The sequence below is a fragment of the Siphateles boraxobius genome, unplaced genomic scaffold (genome assembly GCF_051911475.1).
Source record: "Siphateles boraxobius isolate OS27281-9 unplaced genomic scaffold, OSU_SipBor_1 148, whole genome shotgun sequence".
Taxonomy (NCBI): domain Eukaryota; kingdom Metazoa; phylum Chordata; class Actinopteri; order Cypriniformes; family Leuciscidae; genus Siphateles; species Siphateles boraxobius.
Genome location: NW_027508753.1, coordinates 198,005 through 217,302, shown reverse-complemented (window position 1 = coordinate 217,302; position 19,298 = coordinate 198,005). Strand labels below are relative to the sequence as shown.

General features: G+C 43.0%; 1 protein-coding gene across 7 annotated transcripts in view; it reads left to right on the top strand.

Annotated features, from left to right (window-relative positions):
* LOC143738532 (uncharacterized) overlaps positions 1 to 19,298 on the top strand; it is a 158,364-nt gene that overhangs the window by 34,324 nt on the left and 104,742 nt on the right. For 5 of the 7 annotated variants that reach the window (XM_077230524.1, XM_077230522.1, XM_077230520.1 and 2 more), the window contains 2 exons: positions 9,243 to 9,497; positions 11,178 to 12,096. In XM_077230524.1, the coding sequence (XP_077086639.1) occupies positions 9,464 to 9,497; positions 11,178 to 12,094 (951 nt within the window). In that variant the 5' untranslated portion in view covers positions 9,243 to 9,463 and the 3' untranslated portion in view covers positions 12,095 to 12,096. Of the gene's footprint in view, positions 1 to 5,711; positions 5,783 to 9,242; positions 9,498 to 11,177; positions 12,097 to 19,298 lie in introns of all 7 variants that reach the window. The other 2 variants (XM_077230526.1, XM_077230521.1) reach the window with 1 other exon arrangement.

Genomic DNA, 19,298 nt, shown 5'->3' with positions numbered 1-19,298 from the left:
CCGTGGTCGAACATCAGTTTTCTACGGGCCGGAGTGCCCCTGGAACGACCTTCGCGGCATGTTGTTGTAACGACAGATGCCTCCTCCACTGGCTGGGGTGCCATGTGCAATGGACGTGCTGCCGCGGGCTCCTGGACAGGACCCCGTCGCCTCTGGCATGTCAATTGCCTCGAGTTGCTGGCCGTACGTCTTGTTTTGCGCCGCTTCCGGGGCGTGCTCAAGAACCAATACGTACTAGTCCGCTCAGACAATACCGCCACTGTAGCGTACATCAACCATCAAGGTGGTCTACGCTCCCGCCGTATGTCGCAACTCGCTCGCCACCTCCCCATATGGAGTCAGAAGCATCTGAGGTCGCTTCATGCCATTTATATCCCCGGAGCCCTGAACTGTGCAGCCTACGAGCTCTCACGGCTTCAGCCACTCCCTGGAGAATGGCGACTCCATCCCCAGTCGGTCCAGCTGATTTGGGACCAGTTCGGGGACGCACAGATAGATCTGTTTGCCTCCCACGACTCGACCCATTGCGCCCAGTTTTATTCCCTGACCGAGGGCACGCTCGGCACGGATGCTCTGGCGCACAGCTGGCCGCAGGGCCGCAAGTATGCGTTTCCCCCAGTGAGCCTTCTTGCGCAGACCTTGCGCAAGGTCAGGGAGGACGCGGAGCAGGTCAGTCTGGTCGCACCGTACTGGCCCGCCCGGACCTGGTTCTCCGAACTAGTACTCCTCGCGACAGCACCTCCCTGGCCGATCCCTCTGAGGAAGAACCTTCTTCCTCAGGGACGGGGCCACCTATGGCACCCTCGTCCCGATCTCTGGAACCTCCACGTGTGGCTCCTCGATGGGACGAGGCAGGTTTGAGTACCCTACCACCAGCGGTGGTGGCTACCATCACTTCCGCCAGGGCGTCGTCCACGTGACACGTCTATGCGTTGAAGTGGAACTTCTTCGTCAGCTGGTGCTCTTCACACCGAGAAGACCCCCGGAGATGCTCGATCAGCGTTGTGCTTTCCTTCCTTCAACAGGGGCTGGAGCGAAGGCTGTCTCCCTCCACCCTGAAGGTCTACGTTGCCGCTATTGCCGCACACCATGACCTCATCGAAGGTAAGTCGGTGGGGAAGCACGACCTGGTTATCAGGTTCCTGAGAGGAGCGCCCTCCTCTCGTTCCCTCTTCGGACCTCTCAGTGATTCTAACTGCCCTGAAGAGTGCTCCATTTGAGCACCTGGACACTCCACGGACTGGATACGTGCGATATTCTCCTCAGGTGAGCTTCCCCGAAAGCCCTGAGCCCCACCAGCACTCCTGACGTCGGCACCAGTGTCTATTGCCTGCGTGTCGGCTAGGTGCCTCCCGTGTGCATGGTCCCTCCTCTGAGCGACCCCCACATGTGTATTTCCACTGCAAGCCTCTTTGAGCATGTGTCTTTCCCTTGGCTAGCCACCTTGCCACCCCTGGGGTTGAAATATTCCACCTGCGGCTGGACACCCCGGTGTTCTCCATATGTCTCCTTCGGGTCATATGTGTATTCTCTAAGTCCCCCCCTCTGGGCTGGCAGTAATTGCATATTTCCCCTAAACTTTGGGATATGCTCCCCAGTGTACCTTGGTATTCCTGTGCTAAATAAGAGTCCTTCGTCCGTGCCAGTCTCACGACAGGGATCCCAGATTTACGCAGGGCACTGGAAGACAGCTGAGAAGGTGGCGTGATTAGACTGGTAACCCCATTCGTCGTCATCCGACGTAACTCGGAGTGGCAACGAAAGGGAATGTCTCGGTTACGTATGTAACCCTCGTTACCTGAGTAGGTTACGTCTTCCTAGGTTACGTTACGTCTTCCTGCCACTTTCCGCTGTACCGCGGGGATCGCCGCAGCTCAGTCTTGGCTCCTCAGCGAAAAAACATATCTGCCTGTTGCCGGCGTCCTCCTTTTATACCCACGAGGTAAGGCGGAGATACGCTATGCAAATGCCGCAGACCCATGGCATTTCTTTGCCATTGGCTCGATTTGTAATACTCGAAGTCGATAGGCGTTCTAAGCGAAACCCCATTCGTCGTCATCCGACGTAACATCTCCGTTCCCTACTCAGGGAACGAGGGTTACATACGTAACCGAGACGTTTCTGGTCATCACGTTTTGTTTTGAATGTAGTATTGAAAACTAAGCTGAGTAAGTAAACTAATGACTTGTCTGTGTAACTGAAATGGTCAGTCTAAAGACTGCTGAGAATTTAAATAAGCACCTTTAACGGCTCTAACACTTTTTGTTTTGTTTCTACACCTCGGAGGGCACTTCTCCTGTACTTGCCATGGCTGAGTCTGCACTAAAAAATGGTAATGGCCCTGCATTGAGGCCAACAACAGAAAGACATGGAACAGAACCTCCAAATGTTACCATTGATCAGATGATGGACAATCTGAATGAATATTTGGGTAAAAGGCACTAAAAAGGGACTAAGGAAGTGCCATGATGACATGTGCCAGAAGTATGGCATCAAGCACTCAGAGAGTGGAATATGGGCCTTGCAGGACATTAAAAGGGCTTATGGAAAGATGCAGCGCTTAAGGACAAACACCAACAGAGATGGCTTGTCTGTGATTTTGGTAAAACAAATTCTACAGCATCGACAGAAGTGTGAGACTGACAAATCACAGCGTGAGTACAAAGTAGAGAAAGCAAAGGTTCGAGCACTGGCTGAACAATTGCAGAATGAAAAGAAGGACAAAGAAAGACTCTTAAATGATAATGACAAGCTGTTAAAGTTGCTTTCCACACAGCTGGAATTAAAAGACTGCTCTGGACAAAAAACTCCCATAAAATCTAGCAGTAAGATAGAGAAAGGGTCCCTCTACCCATTTAAAGACCTCAAGAAGATTTAGGATTAACAACGTAATTATATGCTAGGAGAAAGTGACAGCAGCTCGACTGGGAGCCCTGATGACAGTGATGTTGAACCTGAGACACATGCTCATGTCACCAAGAAGAACAAAAAGGTTAGACTCGCTCCTGTAATTGTCAAAAACAGAAGGACTGAAATTGAAGTGGACAATGAGGAGGAGTATGAGGAGGAAGGCGAAAGACGAACCCGCATCTTAAAAAAAACTATTAAGAAATATGTTCCATATAGAACATACCAACCTGCTACTCCAGATCAAATTGACAAATGGTCAAAAGAATTGCCAGACGTGTACAAGCAACCACGGAAAGCTTGGCAATTTCTTCAACGCTTACAGAAAATCTACAATTTACATCCACTAGATGGAGTAATGATTGCTAATGTGAACTTAAGGGATAATGACCAAAAGAGACTAACAGAAAGTGTCGAAAGAAGGATTGGTGAGTTTCAAGAAAACATCGAGGCTGGATGGGAAGCTGTACGAACATTCTTGTTTGAACTGAAACCTGCAGAGGTTAATTGGGCTAGAATTACCTCATGTATGCAGAAGACTGAAAAAAGTGTTGCAGAGTTCGATGAACGCTTCAGACAAATTTGGTTGGAACATGCTGGTTTAAATGACAGCGAGGATCTTGATAAGGACACTAGCATGCCTCTGAAAACTGCTTTTGTAAATGGACTGAAACCTGAAGTTTCAAAAGCCCTCAAAATTAAATATGACGACTGGGACAGCATTGGAACATCTTTTAATCAGATTGTTGAGTGGTCAGCAAAGATTGAAAGAACACATGAAGTCAAACTCCGAGCATTGCGATCAAAGACAATGTCATACAACATCAGGACAATGTGGAATGAGCATAAAGAAAATCAAGATAATAGACAGTCAAAAACTCAAGGAAGATGCAGGTACTGCAACGAAGAAGGACACTGGGTTCGTGATGGCAAGCTGAGTTTAAAACATCAAAGTGATGATGAGGACAACCTTTTGAGAAGGTTTCAGCAGTTGACAGCCAAACAAAAACAGACTCTGCTAAAAGCTGTTGAGCCGCAGGGAAACTGAAGAGCCTCTCTCTGCAGCACCAACTAGTGACATCTCATCCGACAACTGATGAACTCCATGTGTATGCAAAAATGACAAATGAAGACACCACCCCAAAGGTAAAAGCATACACAGAAGTCTCAACAATTGAAGCCAAAGGTGATGTCCTAGTCGAAGGTGCTGCTATACAAGCCGTAAAGGAGAGAGGTGCACATACAGCGGCATTAAGACAACTTCAGCAAGTTTTGCCATGTAGACTGATTCAAGGTGAAGCATACAGAAAACAAATGCCATCAGTGATGGAAGCTAAAACAAAACTGCATAATGACAAGCAATGCAGTAAGCATTACCACAAGGAAATTGAACTATGCCCTTTTGAACATGTCACAGGCCGGCCCATGTCCAATGAAAATCTAACATCTGACAGCCTTGCCCAAACTGATGAAAGACTCAGCCTGGTTGAACACAATGCCAATAATCAATTTTCACCATTCAAATCCAAGAGGGAAAGCCTTCAGGATCTCATGGTAACTGATGAAACAGTTAAGGTGCAGAGAAAAGATGAGTGGACAGACGTGAGCCATTGGGATTTGAAACATCTGCCTAGAGACGAGGGATAGATGGCAGTAGTGTTTATCAGAGTCCAGATATGGCGGGACTAGGGTTTTTAGGCTCTAGCTTGTCGCCTGAGGACGAAGACATAAACATACAACCACTGATAAACACAGTAGTGTCCTGCCAATATTTAATAGGGACAGTTTTTCAGTCAGTTAGGAACAATGTGTTTAAAATATTTTCCTTGGCAAAGATACGTTCCCCGTTTCTCTTTTGTGTGATTGCAGGTGTTCCAGCGTTCCAGAGGATGAGCAAAGACATCCAACGTTTAGACCGCACTGCATTGGCCACCTAGATGAAAACTTCTGAACATTCACACAACACAACACTATCCGCCACTTCCAGAAGATCACAACTCTTCCAGAGGACTCAAGCATTCAAGAGGATGCAAAGTTTCACCATGAACTCTTATCCTGTCATTTTAAGTAATGGAGCCTGTATGCAGCATGCTGTACATATGATTAACGAAGTTTGTTTTGTGATCAAAAATGATCAGATGAGGGATTGTAAGATTATGTGTATTTTCAGTTAACTATAGTCAGATGAAATTACATTGTTACTGTGCCTCAGATGTAATCAACTCTATCTGTGTCTGTAAAGGTGTGAACCAAATGGCCCATACAGATGTATGGCCTAGAGAAACTGAATGGCCCATAGGTGTATGGCCCACAGAAACTGATTGGTTTGAATGACAAAGAAACAGCATTGCTCAGAGTAGATTGCAGGGTAGATTGATCTCCTGTGGGAGGCCCTAACAGTTTTCTATTGTTTGTAGCCCATTTGTCTTCATGTGTAAAGTTCTGTCTTACAAACAGAACTTTGGGTTAAGATTGTTGAAGAGCGACATGCGAACATCACTGCTGAAGGACTGCTACACTACAAACCTTCAATGAATTCTTCTCCCCACAAGAACTCTGGTCAAGCTTACTTATTTTATGTATTGGAGACATCTAATACATTGGCGAGCCACCCAAACCACTGCTCGGCCAAATACAGCAAAATCTAACAACATGATACTATTATATTATATAGGTTTGTTTTGGGTCGGTGGTTTTCTGTCTGATAATTGCAATAAAAACTGGCATTGTGAAGTTATCAATATCTTGTGTCTTTGTACAACAAAAACAGCCTTGGTCTTATTTTTCCTCTCCTGTTTGATCAGGTCTAACAGAACGGGACCACAGAATATGACCGTTTGATTCATCAACCTGCAGTCTGCCTCAAATAATTCATGTATACATTAATAAACATCATTTCATGATACGATTGCATAAATAATGTGACTTGGTTCTTGTGTCCTAAACCTTTCCAGATCAAAAAAAAAAAAACACGCATGCCATTCGATCAGCACAAATGTAATTTCTACACATTCATCTACTAGTTGTGTATTCATACTTTTAATGATCATTGTGGGAGACACATTTGTTTATATCTATCTTATTTACAGTTCAATTCACAGTGTGACTAAAGATATTGTAATACATTTTAGTTGTCAATTCTATATTATGAACGTGTCACGGTGAGATGTGGAGATAAACCCAAACGCAGACAGTATAAAATAAGACACGGTTTAATGACAAAAACAGGAAAACAAAACCCACGAGGGGGCAAAACAGATGGAACACAGAATACCAGACTGACTAGACTAAACTGGGAAACAAATGAACAAGAAAACAAACAAGACTTCAAGAGATGCTAACAATGACTAGATGTACACAGGGTACTCACGATCAACGTATAACAGTGAACCGACACAAGACAGCAAACACAAGGGGATAAAATAGGAAGACTAATCAAACATAACAGGTGACACGGGTGAAACACTAATGACAGAATCAGGATAACAAGGGGGCGGGGTAACGAGACGAGACAACACAAGCACATGACCAAAACACAAGGCCATGTGCTTGCACACAGAACATGGGTCTGTCATGATCCTGCCAAAATACTAGAACTCACAGACCTGATGGCAGAATCATGACAGTACCCCCTCCTTAAAGAGCGGCTACCAGACGCTCCCCAAGGAGACATTAAACGCGGGACAAGACTGACAGAGACATAGACCAGACCCAACAAAACATGACAAATAATAACAGGGGCATACAAGCGTGAACAATGACCGGGTTGGGGTGAAACATCAGAAAAAATAAACAAGGAAGGGGAGGCGGAGGGACAACAGAGTCTTTGAGCGAGAATCCAGGGTGGGTGGGCGGGGCGGTGATCTTGGAACTACAGGGTGTGGGCTTAGGACGGGGGACCCGAACGGACTTGGGTGGAGTGGTGTGAGTAGACGGAGAAACAGTCCTAGGTTGAACCATGACGGGGGAAACAAACGGGAGTCCGGGGGCAGTAGAGACAGGGACACACGAGGAGACAGTCCGGGGACTTCTGACGGGCAACATGGTTGGTGATGGGACAGGACTGGGTGCCGCGCTCACGGCGACCGACTCTGGAACAGCGCTTGCCGTAGCGGGCTCTGGAACAGCGCTTGCCGTAGCGGGCTCTGGAACAGCGCTTGCCGTAGCGGGCTCTGGAACAGCGCTTGCCGTAGCGGGCTCTGGAACAGCGCTTGCCGTAGCGGACTCTGGAACAGCGCTTGCCGTAGCGGGCTCTGGAACAGCGCTTGCCGTAGCGGGCTCTGGAACAGCGCTTGCCGTAGCGGGCTCTGGAACAGCGCTTGCCGTAGCGGGCTCTGGAACGGGCACTGGGTTCAGCTCCGAAACACCGAACACCGGCCTCTCTAAGATCCGAGCCAGACGCTCCAGATAGTCCCAGCTCAGGAAGGCAGACGGGGCGTGAACAGTCTCTAGCTGGACAGACGGGGCGTGAACAGTCTCTAGCTGGACAGACGGGACGTGAACTGGCTCTGGCTGGGCAGACGCAGGTCTCCTCCTCTTCTTCCTCCTGATTCGCGGAGCCGATGATGCCTCGGGAGTCGAACTGGGACGAGTCTGTTCTCCAAGCCTCACGAAGCCTAACCTCAGATCCTCCGGGATCACCGGCAGACAGGCAGGAGGTGACGACACCATGGGACCCTGTGACTCCCGACGAACCAAGCAGTCCACCATGTCCCGGAACGGGCGGTGGGCCAGCCTCTCCCGTTCCGCCAGAGGTGGAGGAACTTTGAGACCCGCGATGAGGTAACGGTTAACCAGGCTCTCCGGTAAAAAATTTCTCTTTGCCTCCACGGCCTGATTATATCCTCTCAGGGACCTCTCTCCCTGGGGAGGGAAAGGAAGCTTGCCCAACTTGCTGTCGTTGATAGCTGACTGCCACCATAGTTCCTGGTCAGCTGATTGTTGTTTTAGTGGGAATGACATACTGTCCGCTGGGTTCAGAATGGGTCGATCGTAGAGAATTTATCTGAACAATTTAGAGCATATTCTGTTTCTCAGCTCTTTTCAATAATGATATTCAGCAGTTCATTCTCTCATATGCATTTATGCACAATGTTTTCATACTTAATATAACAACCATGATGGCTGTTAGTTTGATCTGTGACTATAAAGGGTAAAAATATGTTTTATTCTGTTATTTATTGCTAGCCTAACTTAACTTTGAGCATTGTGACTTGGCAGATGTTGTTTATGCTCAAACATCAACATTACACACTAACTAAAGCTAAAAAAAGTGAAATCATTCTCAACCTCCGCTTTAAAGAGGATAGTTCCCCGAAAAATGGAAACTGTCATTATTTAACTTTTGAACAAATTGAATGCATATTTACTACTGTATTAGGCTACTGTCACTTTACCGGCTCGCATCTAATATACACGCATCTGACACACGCACCATTTCCTCTCAAATGTTTGCTTCCACTTTAGACATACCCAACTCTGTTTATGTAAACCTTGTGTGTATTTGACAGAATTAGCGCAACGAGACTCGAAAGATAACTTAGTCCAGTATCCAGGCACTGTTTAAAAGGCTATTAGTTCAGCCTTTAGTTAGAACAGCGCATCAGCACGCATATGACATGTTTAACCGGCAACATGAAGAATCACAGTACTAAACACATATTGTGTTATCGTAAATCTGCGACTGAAACTATCGCATTAAACGAGTTCTATGTCGATAAATTAAAATTTTAATTGATTTCTGGATATCTTGATGTTATTTTTGTACACACATGTTGTATTTTCATGTTTTATGGGGGCTTTCCATATAAATAATGGTTTTTATACTGTACAAACAGTATGTTATCTCCCCTTACACTAAACCTACCCATCACACAATTTTTTGTTGCATTTTTACATTTTCAAAAAACTGACGTCCCTCATGGGACCAACTCTTTTTTTGTGAGAAATAACAGTATTTTCTTCCAATAGAGCAGTTTTATAGGCTGTTATCATATATCCTGACTCTGTTTCTAACAGCAAACACTCAGAATAAAGTGAGATGATCTGCTGATGATCCTGAATGGCTTGTTGAATGAATGTTAATAGTCTGAGGCTCATCAATATTAACAGATCTGCTGAAAACACTCTTTATTTCATGACAATAGTTCCTGTTTTCACCTCATTTATTATGCTGATGTCTTCAGATCTCCTGTAAATTGACACTTAAAGCTCATTTCATTGTCAGCAGACTGAGCTTACCATTATTTATATTGGTAATAATATACACTATTTATATTATATTGTCCATGAGCATAAAAAACAAACTGTAACTTATATATTTTTGATTTTGGCAGATCAGCTCCTCCCACACTGTAAGTATTCATCAGTGAAGCTCCTCCCACAACAATTACACCATCAGTGAAGCTCCTCCCACTGGAGTTCAGCAATAAATGCTGAATATTCCCATCAGCAACAAGTGAAGACGAGCATCACAGCATCAGGAAGAGCTGAAATCTGCAAAGACTGAGTTTATTAAAGAGGACAGCGAGAACACGAGTGATCCAGAACCTGCAGAATGAAACACACTGAAGATCCTGAAGAACAAAGAGGTTGGTGTTTATTCTTCATTCGTTCATGATGCTGAAGAACATTCATGTTAGAAACATTCAAGCACTTCATCACATTTAGATAAACAGTTCAACTGTGAAATGGCTGCAAAAGTTTCTGTTTTCTTTTTTTTAAACAAATGGTCTGTAAATGGAGGTTTCATATTGATTGTCAACATCAGGTCAAACTAAATTGAAATATTTTGACTATTTTATTTTATATATCATTCACAATTTGACAGAATTTTCTATATTTGGTATATAACAAATAATAATAATTCCAAAAGTACAAATTTACAATATACTCCATTTTACGGCAAAAAATTATGTTCTTTCTCAAAGCAAATTTCATTTGAGCTTGTGTTTCCAGTATCTCAGATTCACATGCGTATGAAGTCAATGGAAGGAAAAGTTTAGTCTGACCAGCACTTAATAATTAAAATGTTTTTAATAACATAAATTGAATACACATCTAAAAGTTGGTGTCAAAATATGGCAATATTTTGTATTTTTTATATTAAAACATATTAGATAGTTGTGTCATTGATCAAATATATTTAATAGTTCTTGCTTCAGAAACAAGTGTTCACAATAGCCGCTTTCCGACCGGAGGGATTTTTGCAGTTCCTAAAACCTAACGTTCCTATAACCCTTTTTTTCTCGTGTTCCGACCGGACTAAGTTGGGGATTTTTTAGTTCCTCAGACCGTAGTTCCTATAACTCTTTCAGTATCTAGTCTAGAGCGAGGACTTTTTTAGTTCCCTTTCCCTAGGTCTACGTTGATTGGTTCAACTTATAAGTCACGCCCACTGTCAACACGGAACTTGCAGCGCGCTGTCTGTCATACCGGCTGTGTGTTTTAGCAAAACACGCATTTTGCCTATGTATGCTAACTCATAACTTAAGAAAAACATAACGCATTCAACCAGCTAATTGCTAATGCTAGCTAAACTTACCCGTCGTTTTGTTTGCCTCCTGCGCTCTGCTCTTCTATCTTCTTCCATCATATTACTTAAGATCATATTACGCTGGAGCCTTCGTCTTCTGTGTTTCTCTGTACAGAACTCAAGCATAGTCTTTAATTGCTGCCGTTCGTACTCCGTTATTAAGGTCCCGGCAAGGCAGAACAGGAACATTCCGATAGCCTCCTACATGCTGGTTTGTTGTTGTTGTATGTGGCCGGGCTACGTCTAGTGATGACACCATAAAGACCGTCGCCGTGCTTGCGTCACTCCCTTACCCCTCCTACCAGTTCCTATGGCCACTTGGCCACTGCGAACGCAAATAGCAAAACCGAGTTTGGGGGAGAGTAGTTCTTAGAACTGTTTAGAAGTGGACAGTTCCTATAACTAAGTTCCTGTAACTACTTGGTCGGAAAGCGGCTACTGTGACAAGAGATTCAGTCAGTCGTCACATCTGGAAACACATGAGATGATCAACACACTGTAACGCCTAACAGTTATATGTACTTAATAAAATATTAACAAAAGTTATGTGGACACAATGACTGTCTATAATAATTGAAAGATTAGTGTTCCTCATTCATAGAAAGTTTCAGGGACATATTATTAATTTATAAAAAGGCATAAAAACTATTCCCTCCATATTTCTCTCTTTGAATTATTTTGATGAAATCAAAAATGAAAATAAATTTGAAAATGAAAGTTTTTCTTTGCATTTCAGACCTGATGGAAGTGAAGGAGGAGCGTGAAGAACTGAGTGAAGTGAAGGAGGAGCGTGAAGAACTGAGTGAAGTGAAGGAGGAGCGTGAAGAACTGAGTGAAGTGAAGGAGGAGAGTGAAGAACTGAGTGAAGTGGAGCAGGAACATGTCAAACCTGGAGAAAAACATTTGAGTCACTCAAGAACTAAACAGACATTTTTAAAGAAAAGACAAGACAATAAATCTTTCACATGCACTCAGTGTGGCAACAGTTTCACAACCAAACAAAGTATTGAGCGTCACATGAAAGTTCACACTGGAGAGAAGCCGTTCACATGTGATCAATGTGGGAATAGTTTCAGTCGATTAGCATACGTTAAGAGTCACATGATGATCCACACCGGAGAGAAGCCGTTCACATGTGATCAATGCGGAAAAACATTTTTTAGTGCATCATTACTGAAGAGACACCTGAGAGTTCATACGAAGGAGAAGCCACATTCATGTTCTGTGTGTGGAAAGAGTTTTTCACTGCTGCAATATTTACATGCACATCAGAAAATACACACTGGAGTGAGAGAGTACATGTGCTTTGAGTGTGAGAAGACTTTTACTAAAGCTGAACATTTAAAACTGCACCAGAGAATACACACTGGAGAAAAACCTTACAAGTGTTCACACTGTGACAAGAGATTCACTCAGTCAGGACATCTGGAAACACATGAGAGGATCCACACTGGAGAAAAACCTTACAAGTGTTCACACTGTGACAAGAGATTCAGTCTGTCAGCAACTCTGAAAAGACATGAGAGGATCCACAGCAGAGAGAAGCCACACATGTGTGATCAGTGTGGAAAGAGTTTCTCTTTTAAAACTCGCCTGAAACGACACATGAAGATCCATACAGTGGAGAAACCGCATCACCACAGTCTGAGATGATAGTAAGTAGTTCATCTTTATGTGCTGAGAAACAAAAGCTGCTTTTTCACCTCCGGAAAAGATTCCAGTTGTGTTTCCAGTTGAGCCTGGTACGGCACGGCACAATTACAAACCGTTCTCGCCCCTGAACTCTCATCACACTTGGCTAACCGTGAACCGTGATGGAAGAATGTGTGTAGTGACATCGCCACTCAGGATTGGTCACTTGTCTGTTGCCTGGTTACCAGTTTCTCTGTAGCTAAGCGACATAAAATCAAGTTGAGAGACGTAAACACAAATTTATAATAAAATTAAAATAACATGGTTCCTGTGCTCACCAACATTGTTATTTTTCAGATGCATTTTGTCCATAGAAATGTTTTTCACTGCTGTAAATTTACATGATTGAGCATATATGATTTATCTATAATTAGCTTGGTTGTTGATTATGTTCATGATCAATTATAGCCAGAAGATAAATACAAACAAATATGTATAGTGTAGGAAGATAGACAACATGTTTAACAATGAAGTCTGAATATATGCACAAAAAATGAGAATACAAGTAGGCCTATATGACTGGTGTTATAAACTGGTGTTCATGGGGTCTTGAGTACTGTAGGTCTTCATCACTCTTGACTCTCTATTAGATGCGCACCGTTACTGTGTTGCCACTTGTTTTCCAGGCACTTGTCTTTGCACTGCGAGGCTCTAGTAACTTCATACGCATCTCCCAAAATGGGAGGTAGCACCGCATCACGTTAAAATCGCTTTAGTGACGAGCATCATTGCACAAGAATGAGCTTTGTTCATATGCACGTGAAGATCCCTGGAATCGGGAATCGTTGCAGCCTACAGCAGGTGTAAACGGGCATGTGTCTCTTTTGTCCACTTGTCATCCGATCGACCAAAACGCTACTGGCAGGCCAGTCCTGGACCTAAGTTTCTTTGTCGGACAATCAACTGTTGCGATGCTAACGTTACTACCCGATGGCACAGACTGGCCTTGATCTTGAGCTTCAGGACGCTGTGTGGCCCGTTTCTCGGCGGTATCCAAGCGCTTTTTGTCAATGAAACACCTGTAGCAAGTGGAGTGAAACCCAGCATCTTCGGGAACATTGTCAAACTCGATTTCTAGACAATGTTTGTATGTTTCTGGTATTTTCTGATTCTCACCTGGCAAAGAAAGCCACCGTTTGACGCAGTTTCTGAATATTTCCCACTGTGTGCGTGTAAAATCCTTTGTTTGTTCTTTTTTTATGGACGTGAGATGCATGTAGCATTGTTTAAAATTCTTTTTACTGACTTCTGAAGGCGGTCTGGCCGTAATTTCCTCTTCTTCACTACTCAAAATTGACAACAAGGGCGCAGACATCTTGGACTAATGTTTATTTGTCGTCCCAAAAAAGCTCCGCCTTATTGGTCTAGTGGGAAGCACTTGACGATTGTTCCGCGAAGCCTCATCACTGATGATCAAAATATGATTACGCGAGGAAAGACCTATTGCCGACTTTAAACGGTAATAAAAAATTAACTGCAGGATTACACATGGAGAACTTTTATTTTCACGCACAAAAACAATAGATCTTTTTATTAGAATTAAAAGAATTTAGTGCCCCATATATGGGAACGGGATTAAACGTAAAACGTCTTCACCTTACGACCTAGTTAAACAGCTACCGGAGCCAGGATCCTGGAGCGAGATTATGGATGTGGAGTCCCCGGACTTCCCCCCTCTCTTTGGAGATGCCCCCGCGGGTGAAAGATGATGATGAAGAGGAAGAGGATTTCAGCATCTGTGTTTCAAAAGATTTACAAATCCACCGCTTTGGCTGTCAGGGCGTCTTTCTGATAGGAAAGAGGGGAGTTTCTGGACACCCCCGTAGACCCCAAGGCTATGTTTGGCTCTACTGTCACAGCTTTGCACCAACAGTGTGACTTGAGGAGGAAGGAGGGAGAAGCGTTCGAGACCTGCTTACCTAGAAAGCCTACAACTCGACCATAACAGCCTGCCCGCGTGACGTTCAGGCCGCAGTCAAAAGCCCCGTTCACACCGCCAGCGACATGATCCCATTAATTTCAATGGAGCGCTGGCAACTTCCGGCGACACGAGCGACATTGACCGTTGGCGACAGATGTGGGCATGTCAATTGACAAAGACAAGCGACAAAAGTTGATAAATTTCAACTTTATGCAAATGAGAAGCGATTTTCGTCAGCGACAACCAATAGGAAAGAAGCCTTTCAGTGGAGCTCACGTAGCCGTCTGGAATGCAGGCAGGACAGAAGAGTTCGAGGATGATTTCAATGTTTTATATGATTTGACTGTAACCACATTACAGGGGGGGGTTGGGTGTTCGAGGGCAGAACAGTGCGGGGAGTGGGGTCTCAATCTCAAAGGGAGAAACACATAAATTACTTAGAGCTATTAACAGTGTTGCTAGCGCTAAGCCACTTTATTCAGTTCCTTCAGGGATTTCATGTGTTGGTCAGATCAGACAACACAACAGTGGTAGCGTACATAAACAGACAAAGGGGAGTGTGCTTTCGACAGCTGCACAGTCTAGCGCAGAGAGTAATTGTGTAGGGCAACACTCGGTTTCTGTCTTTACGAGCAACGCATTGTGGTGAGGGGGGCGTGGTTTTGCGAAGTCTATAGCGGGAGAGAAAGGAGGGAGCCGCGCGGTGAGTAAGTAGGTGTAGATGAACACCTGTGTCTGATTGCAGTGATTGGCGTGGAGAGACCGCATGTAAGCCAACGGGAACGAGAGAGCGAGAGAGAGAAGGACTCGGGACTCATACACAACACGTGAACTGAGAGCTGATACAGCATACAGCATGATACACATAGTGATATGTGATAGTTTGGCCACACCCACTACACGCTCCTGCCAGTCGGATTAAATGAAATACATTTTCTCATATGTATTACCTCGTTATTTCATCTGACTCCATAAATGAAAAAGGTTTTAATGATATCTGAGCATCATTAAAAGTGAGCGAATGTTTGATTATTCTTTTTAACTCTTTAATTATATTTTACCCATTCAAATTAGGAAACTATGTCACTCCGAAGTCCTCACGTTTAAACGCGGGTCTCACGTACACAAGCTTGTCAGTTTTGGTCATCAAACAGAGGTAATCGGTATATACCTGAGATCGGTCACATTGACGCTTACACAGTCAAAGATACTTCGGTATAGCCCCTGTGGAATTGCATACACTTGAATTTAACTTAACGTTTACTTCAGTAGAGGTATGGCCACTATTACATATTAAGCTGATTAACATTACTTCTCTAATAATAGCTTTGGATTGACAATGCCGTTGTTTCCCTCATACACTTATCTAAAGTTAGCCTGACGTCGTCATACTCAGATTCTAGTCAGAATGTGAGTCTGAAACTGCTCCATTGGGCTGTGATTATGGGACGTGTGTCAACCGAACCAGGAAATAAAAGGGCTCTGCACTCAATTGGATAGACCTAGAACCAATCAGAGCAACGGAGTAAGTGACGTATGTTGAGAGATAGATTAAAGTTGATAGATTAAACTTTTTCCGAATCCCGTAGGAAGGACGGCAAAAACATCTTTCCCATCGACAAATGCCTTGATCGCGGTTCTCTGTTCCTCTTCTAAAATTAACGGCTGTCTATATCTTCTATAACACACGTGATAGCAGAATATACACAACTCAATTCTCCAGCGGCAGCCATGAATTCAAACCAAGCATTCTGATGACGTGGATAGTTACGTTACTGTTGCTCTGCTCACATAGATATGATGTCTATGGTTGCTCATCTGTCCATCATTGTATAAAGCCCGCCCTGACAATTTGATTGGTCCGAACAATTTTTGTTCGGGCATAATAGATCCTCAACGGATCGAGTCCAGACCGAACTTCCCGACCTAAAAATGTTGTGGGCGGGGTTCAGCCTGGCATCCAGGCTAATCTAAATTAATATTAGATTAAAACAGACGTAAGACACACCAAAATTTAGATTGGTCAAGCAGCATTTGCTGTTCTAAACGGAAATTAACTTCTTGTCTTTGCAAACCAAGTACACTTGAATTGATGCCAAATATTTGTCGTCACTAATCTGACGCAGACTTGCGGTAACATACAAATCCGTTTAATCAACTTGGGAAAACAATTTCAGAGACAGAATAAAATCAAATGGTCACAATTTATTGACCAGGTAATAATTAAAAATCCAATTCATAGAATAAAGTCATCGGTCAATCAAATATAATAACAACAATTCGGAAATCAAGGAATTATAGAAATATTTACCTGGCAACAAAAACTACACACAGCGATCGTGCGGAAGTCTATCTACAGACTCCCCGAACCTTTTGTCCGTTTTCCTTATAAACCCAGATAATTCAATATGCTTTCCAAATGGTGGTGTCTGTCATTATAATCTGATCTTGGTCCCCTATTGAGGGGTTCACAACTGTGGGATCAGCATTTGTAATTGAATGGGTTGTTGATACCTGTAGAAGAATACTGATTTACATACAGGAGGTAGTTTGAATGGAGGATCTGTGGGAGGGAACACCTTTAAGGGGCGTAACACATTTCTCATATTTTATAACTTCTTTTAGCTTTTCATTATGGCTGGGAGAATGAGAGCATTTTACCAGATGCACTGAGACACTTTAAATGATACCAAACATGTTTAGTTACTTTTTGTAAAAACACACTTAATCATTGCATAGGTTTTTAGTGAGCTTTAAGTGACGAGGAGAAGAGGGGGAGCAGGGGGAGATGATGACACTGTAAAAGTGAGGTGTGTTTTAAATTATACAGTTTATTTTATTAAAACATTTTTGGATGTCATACTGTAGAAACATTACTATAATCATTTGTATGAAATGAACAGTGGAGCCTCGTCAAAAGAGGGTGCTGGGGCGCCGCCCCCATCAACTTTCCAGAAATATACATCAGTGATGTGCGGGTTGATCCAAAATGAGCGGGTGCCTACGGTCAACCACGGTTACCCGTGGTTAAGAGACATCCAAAAATATTTTTAATGATATTCGGGTCGCGGTCGGTCGGGGGGCGTTTAAAATAAAGATTCCAATTAAACCTATGCAATTTATATAGCCTAGTACTAGACAAATTTTCTATGAAATACATATGTCTACACTTAATTGGCTGAATAACTGGCACGAAGATGACGCACGAGCTCAGTATGCCTGTTCGTGGACAGTCAATAGCCGCGTGTGGTGTCCAAGTTTGTAAATAAAGACTAAATGGCAGCGTCTGATATATTTGTATAGTGATTTATTCAGGAGTGCCGTGAGGCATGATTTTAGCCTCTGTGCTCGCGCTGGCCAGTGGGAAAAAGGCTAATGGGTGAAGATGGCATGAAAAAGACTGTACATTCGCGAGATGGACGTATGCGCATTAGGCTACTCTATTTGTTCTGTGTTTTCTTTCTAAACAGTTAGGCTATGTTTATGTGGTATTTTTTATGTTTTCATCACGCAATCATAATTTTGATGTGGTGGTGACGCGTTCACGTAACGACATGATGAGGGTGGCAGCGGCGCTGCCGATAAAGCACCTAAAAGCTGTCACAAAGAACCGGCAAAAGCAATGAATGATTATGAATATGTCAAATATAGCAAGGAGACATTTGAATTGACATTTGAAGTTGACGTTGCTGACTCGGAGGAGTGAATGCGCCAGAGAGAAATGCACATTTCATACAGATAGGCTAAGCAGAGACCAGTCCGTTTTCTTTCGTTTTTAATTGTTCTGTTTACAAGTAGACATTTCAATATAGATTGAAATATATTTTTCAGGTCTGTGAAGTAGGCTACCTAATACGCTGAGTTTCGGTTAATTTATGAGACGCGCTCGCGCCGGAGCCTCCGTGTTGTGATCTATTGTCTGCTATATTTACTTCTTATTTATTAAATCCAGGCAATTGGTTTATAAAACATTGATTAAAATTAAGATACAATTAGTACAAATCGAAATTCACTTTAAAGAAAGGCTTTGTGTCATCTGTTTGAGGTCTCTGTGAAAGTTTTAAAACAGTCTTTTAGTGCCGCTTCAGAGCGGTCGCGTCCGTAACGGAGAACTGTCACGTTTTTTCCTCATAAATGCGAACACGAAAAATAAAATAAAATGAATATTTTATGTTCTGTGGAGAGCCAACCCTTCTTCATCCGGTGGGTAGTATTACTTTTGATTTGCGCAGTGTAATTCATAGAATTACAACAACAACAAAATTGCCTCCTAAAAGTTAAATATTTGTTTTGTCACGCATGAATGCGTGTATGTGCCTCATATTAAATATAAAATGCATGTGTAGACAGATATTTTTCTAATGTCTGGACTCCTTTAAGGGGTAGCCTATGGATAAGACGTTTCAATATATTGGTATGCTATTAAATGCATTTTCTGAGGATTTATATTTCAAGTTTTGACTGCAAATGTCACGTCCATAACGCTGGAATTCCCCAATTTTAAATAATTTATCCTCAACCAGTTTTGTGGTGTAGGTCTACGTATTTATAATGTTAACTTCAAAATTCAAATAATACTAACAGTAATTTAAAGATGTGGTAGCATTGGATCATGACGGGAAGGATAACTTGGAGTTGGAAGGGGTGTGTCTGATTCTGCAGGTTCGTGGATCTGAGTGTCGCGATTTCGGTTTCATATTGCATATCGTTACAGCCTTAGAATTTTAAGTTCTACTACTGTTTATCTATTTTGGTGAAAGTAACTCAAAAGTAATACAGGATAATGTAACGCATTGCAATTCCGAGACCGTAATATTGTAAGGTAATGAATTACTTTTAAATAACAGTAACATGTAATCTATAATGTGTTACAGTTTGGAAGTAACTTGCACAACACTGACTACTTTTAAAAAAATGCGGTTCAGGAAGCGGGTCGGGTACAATATTTTCTTCTTTTTTTTTGCGGTCCGAGTTGCGGGCGGTTAGTTGAAAACGTTGGTCGGGTGCGGGTTGTTCATACATTGACCCGCGCATCACTGATATACATGCATACAAAAGTTATATAAAAATGAAATAAAATAAAAAATAAAATAGTTTACTCATACGAAGTGCAGGCTGGTAATAAGAGTCTCAGCATTTAATAAAAACTGGCTTTAATCGGTTTTCTATGTTTTTCGATATGTTTCATGCGGTTTCATGGGCGAGAGACGCCGGACAAATGGATATCTATCTGAGTCCTTAAAT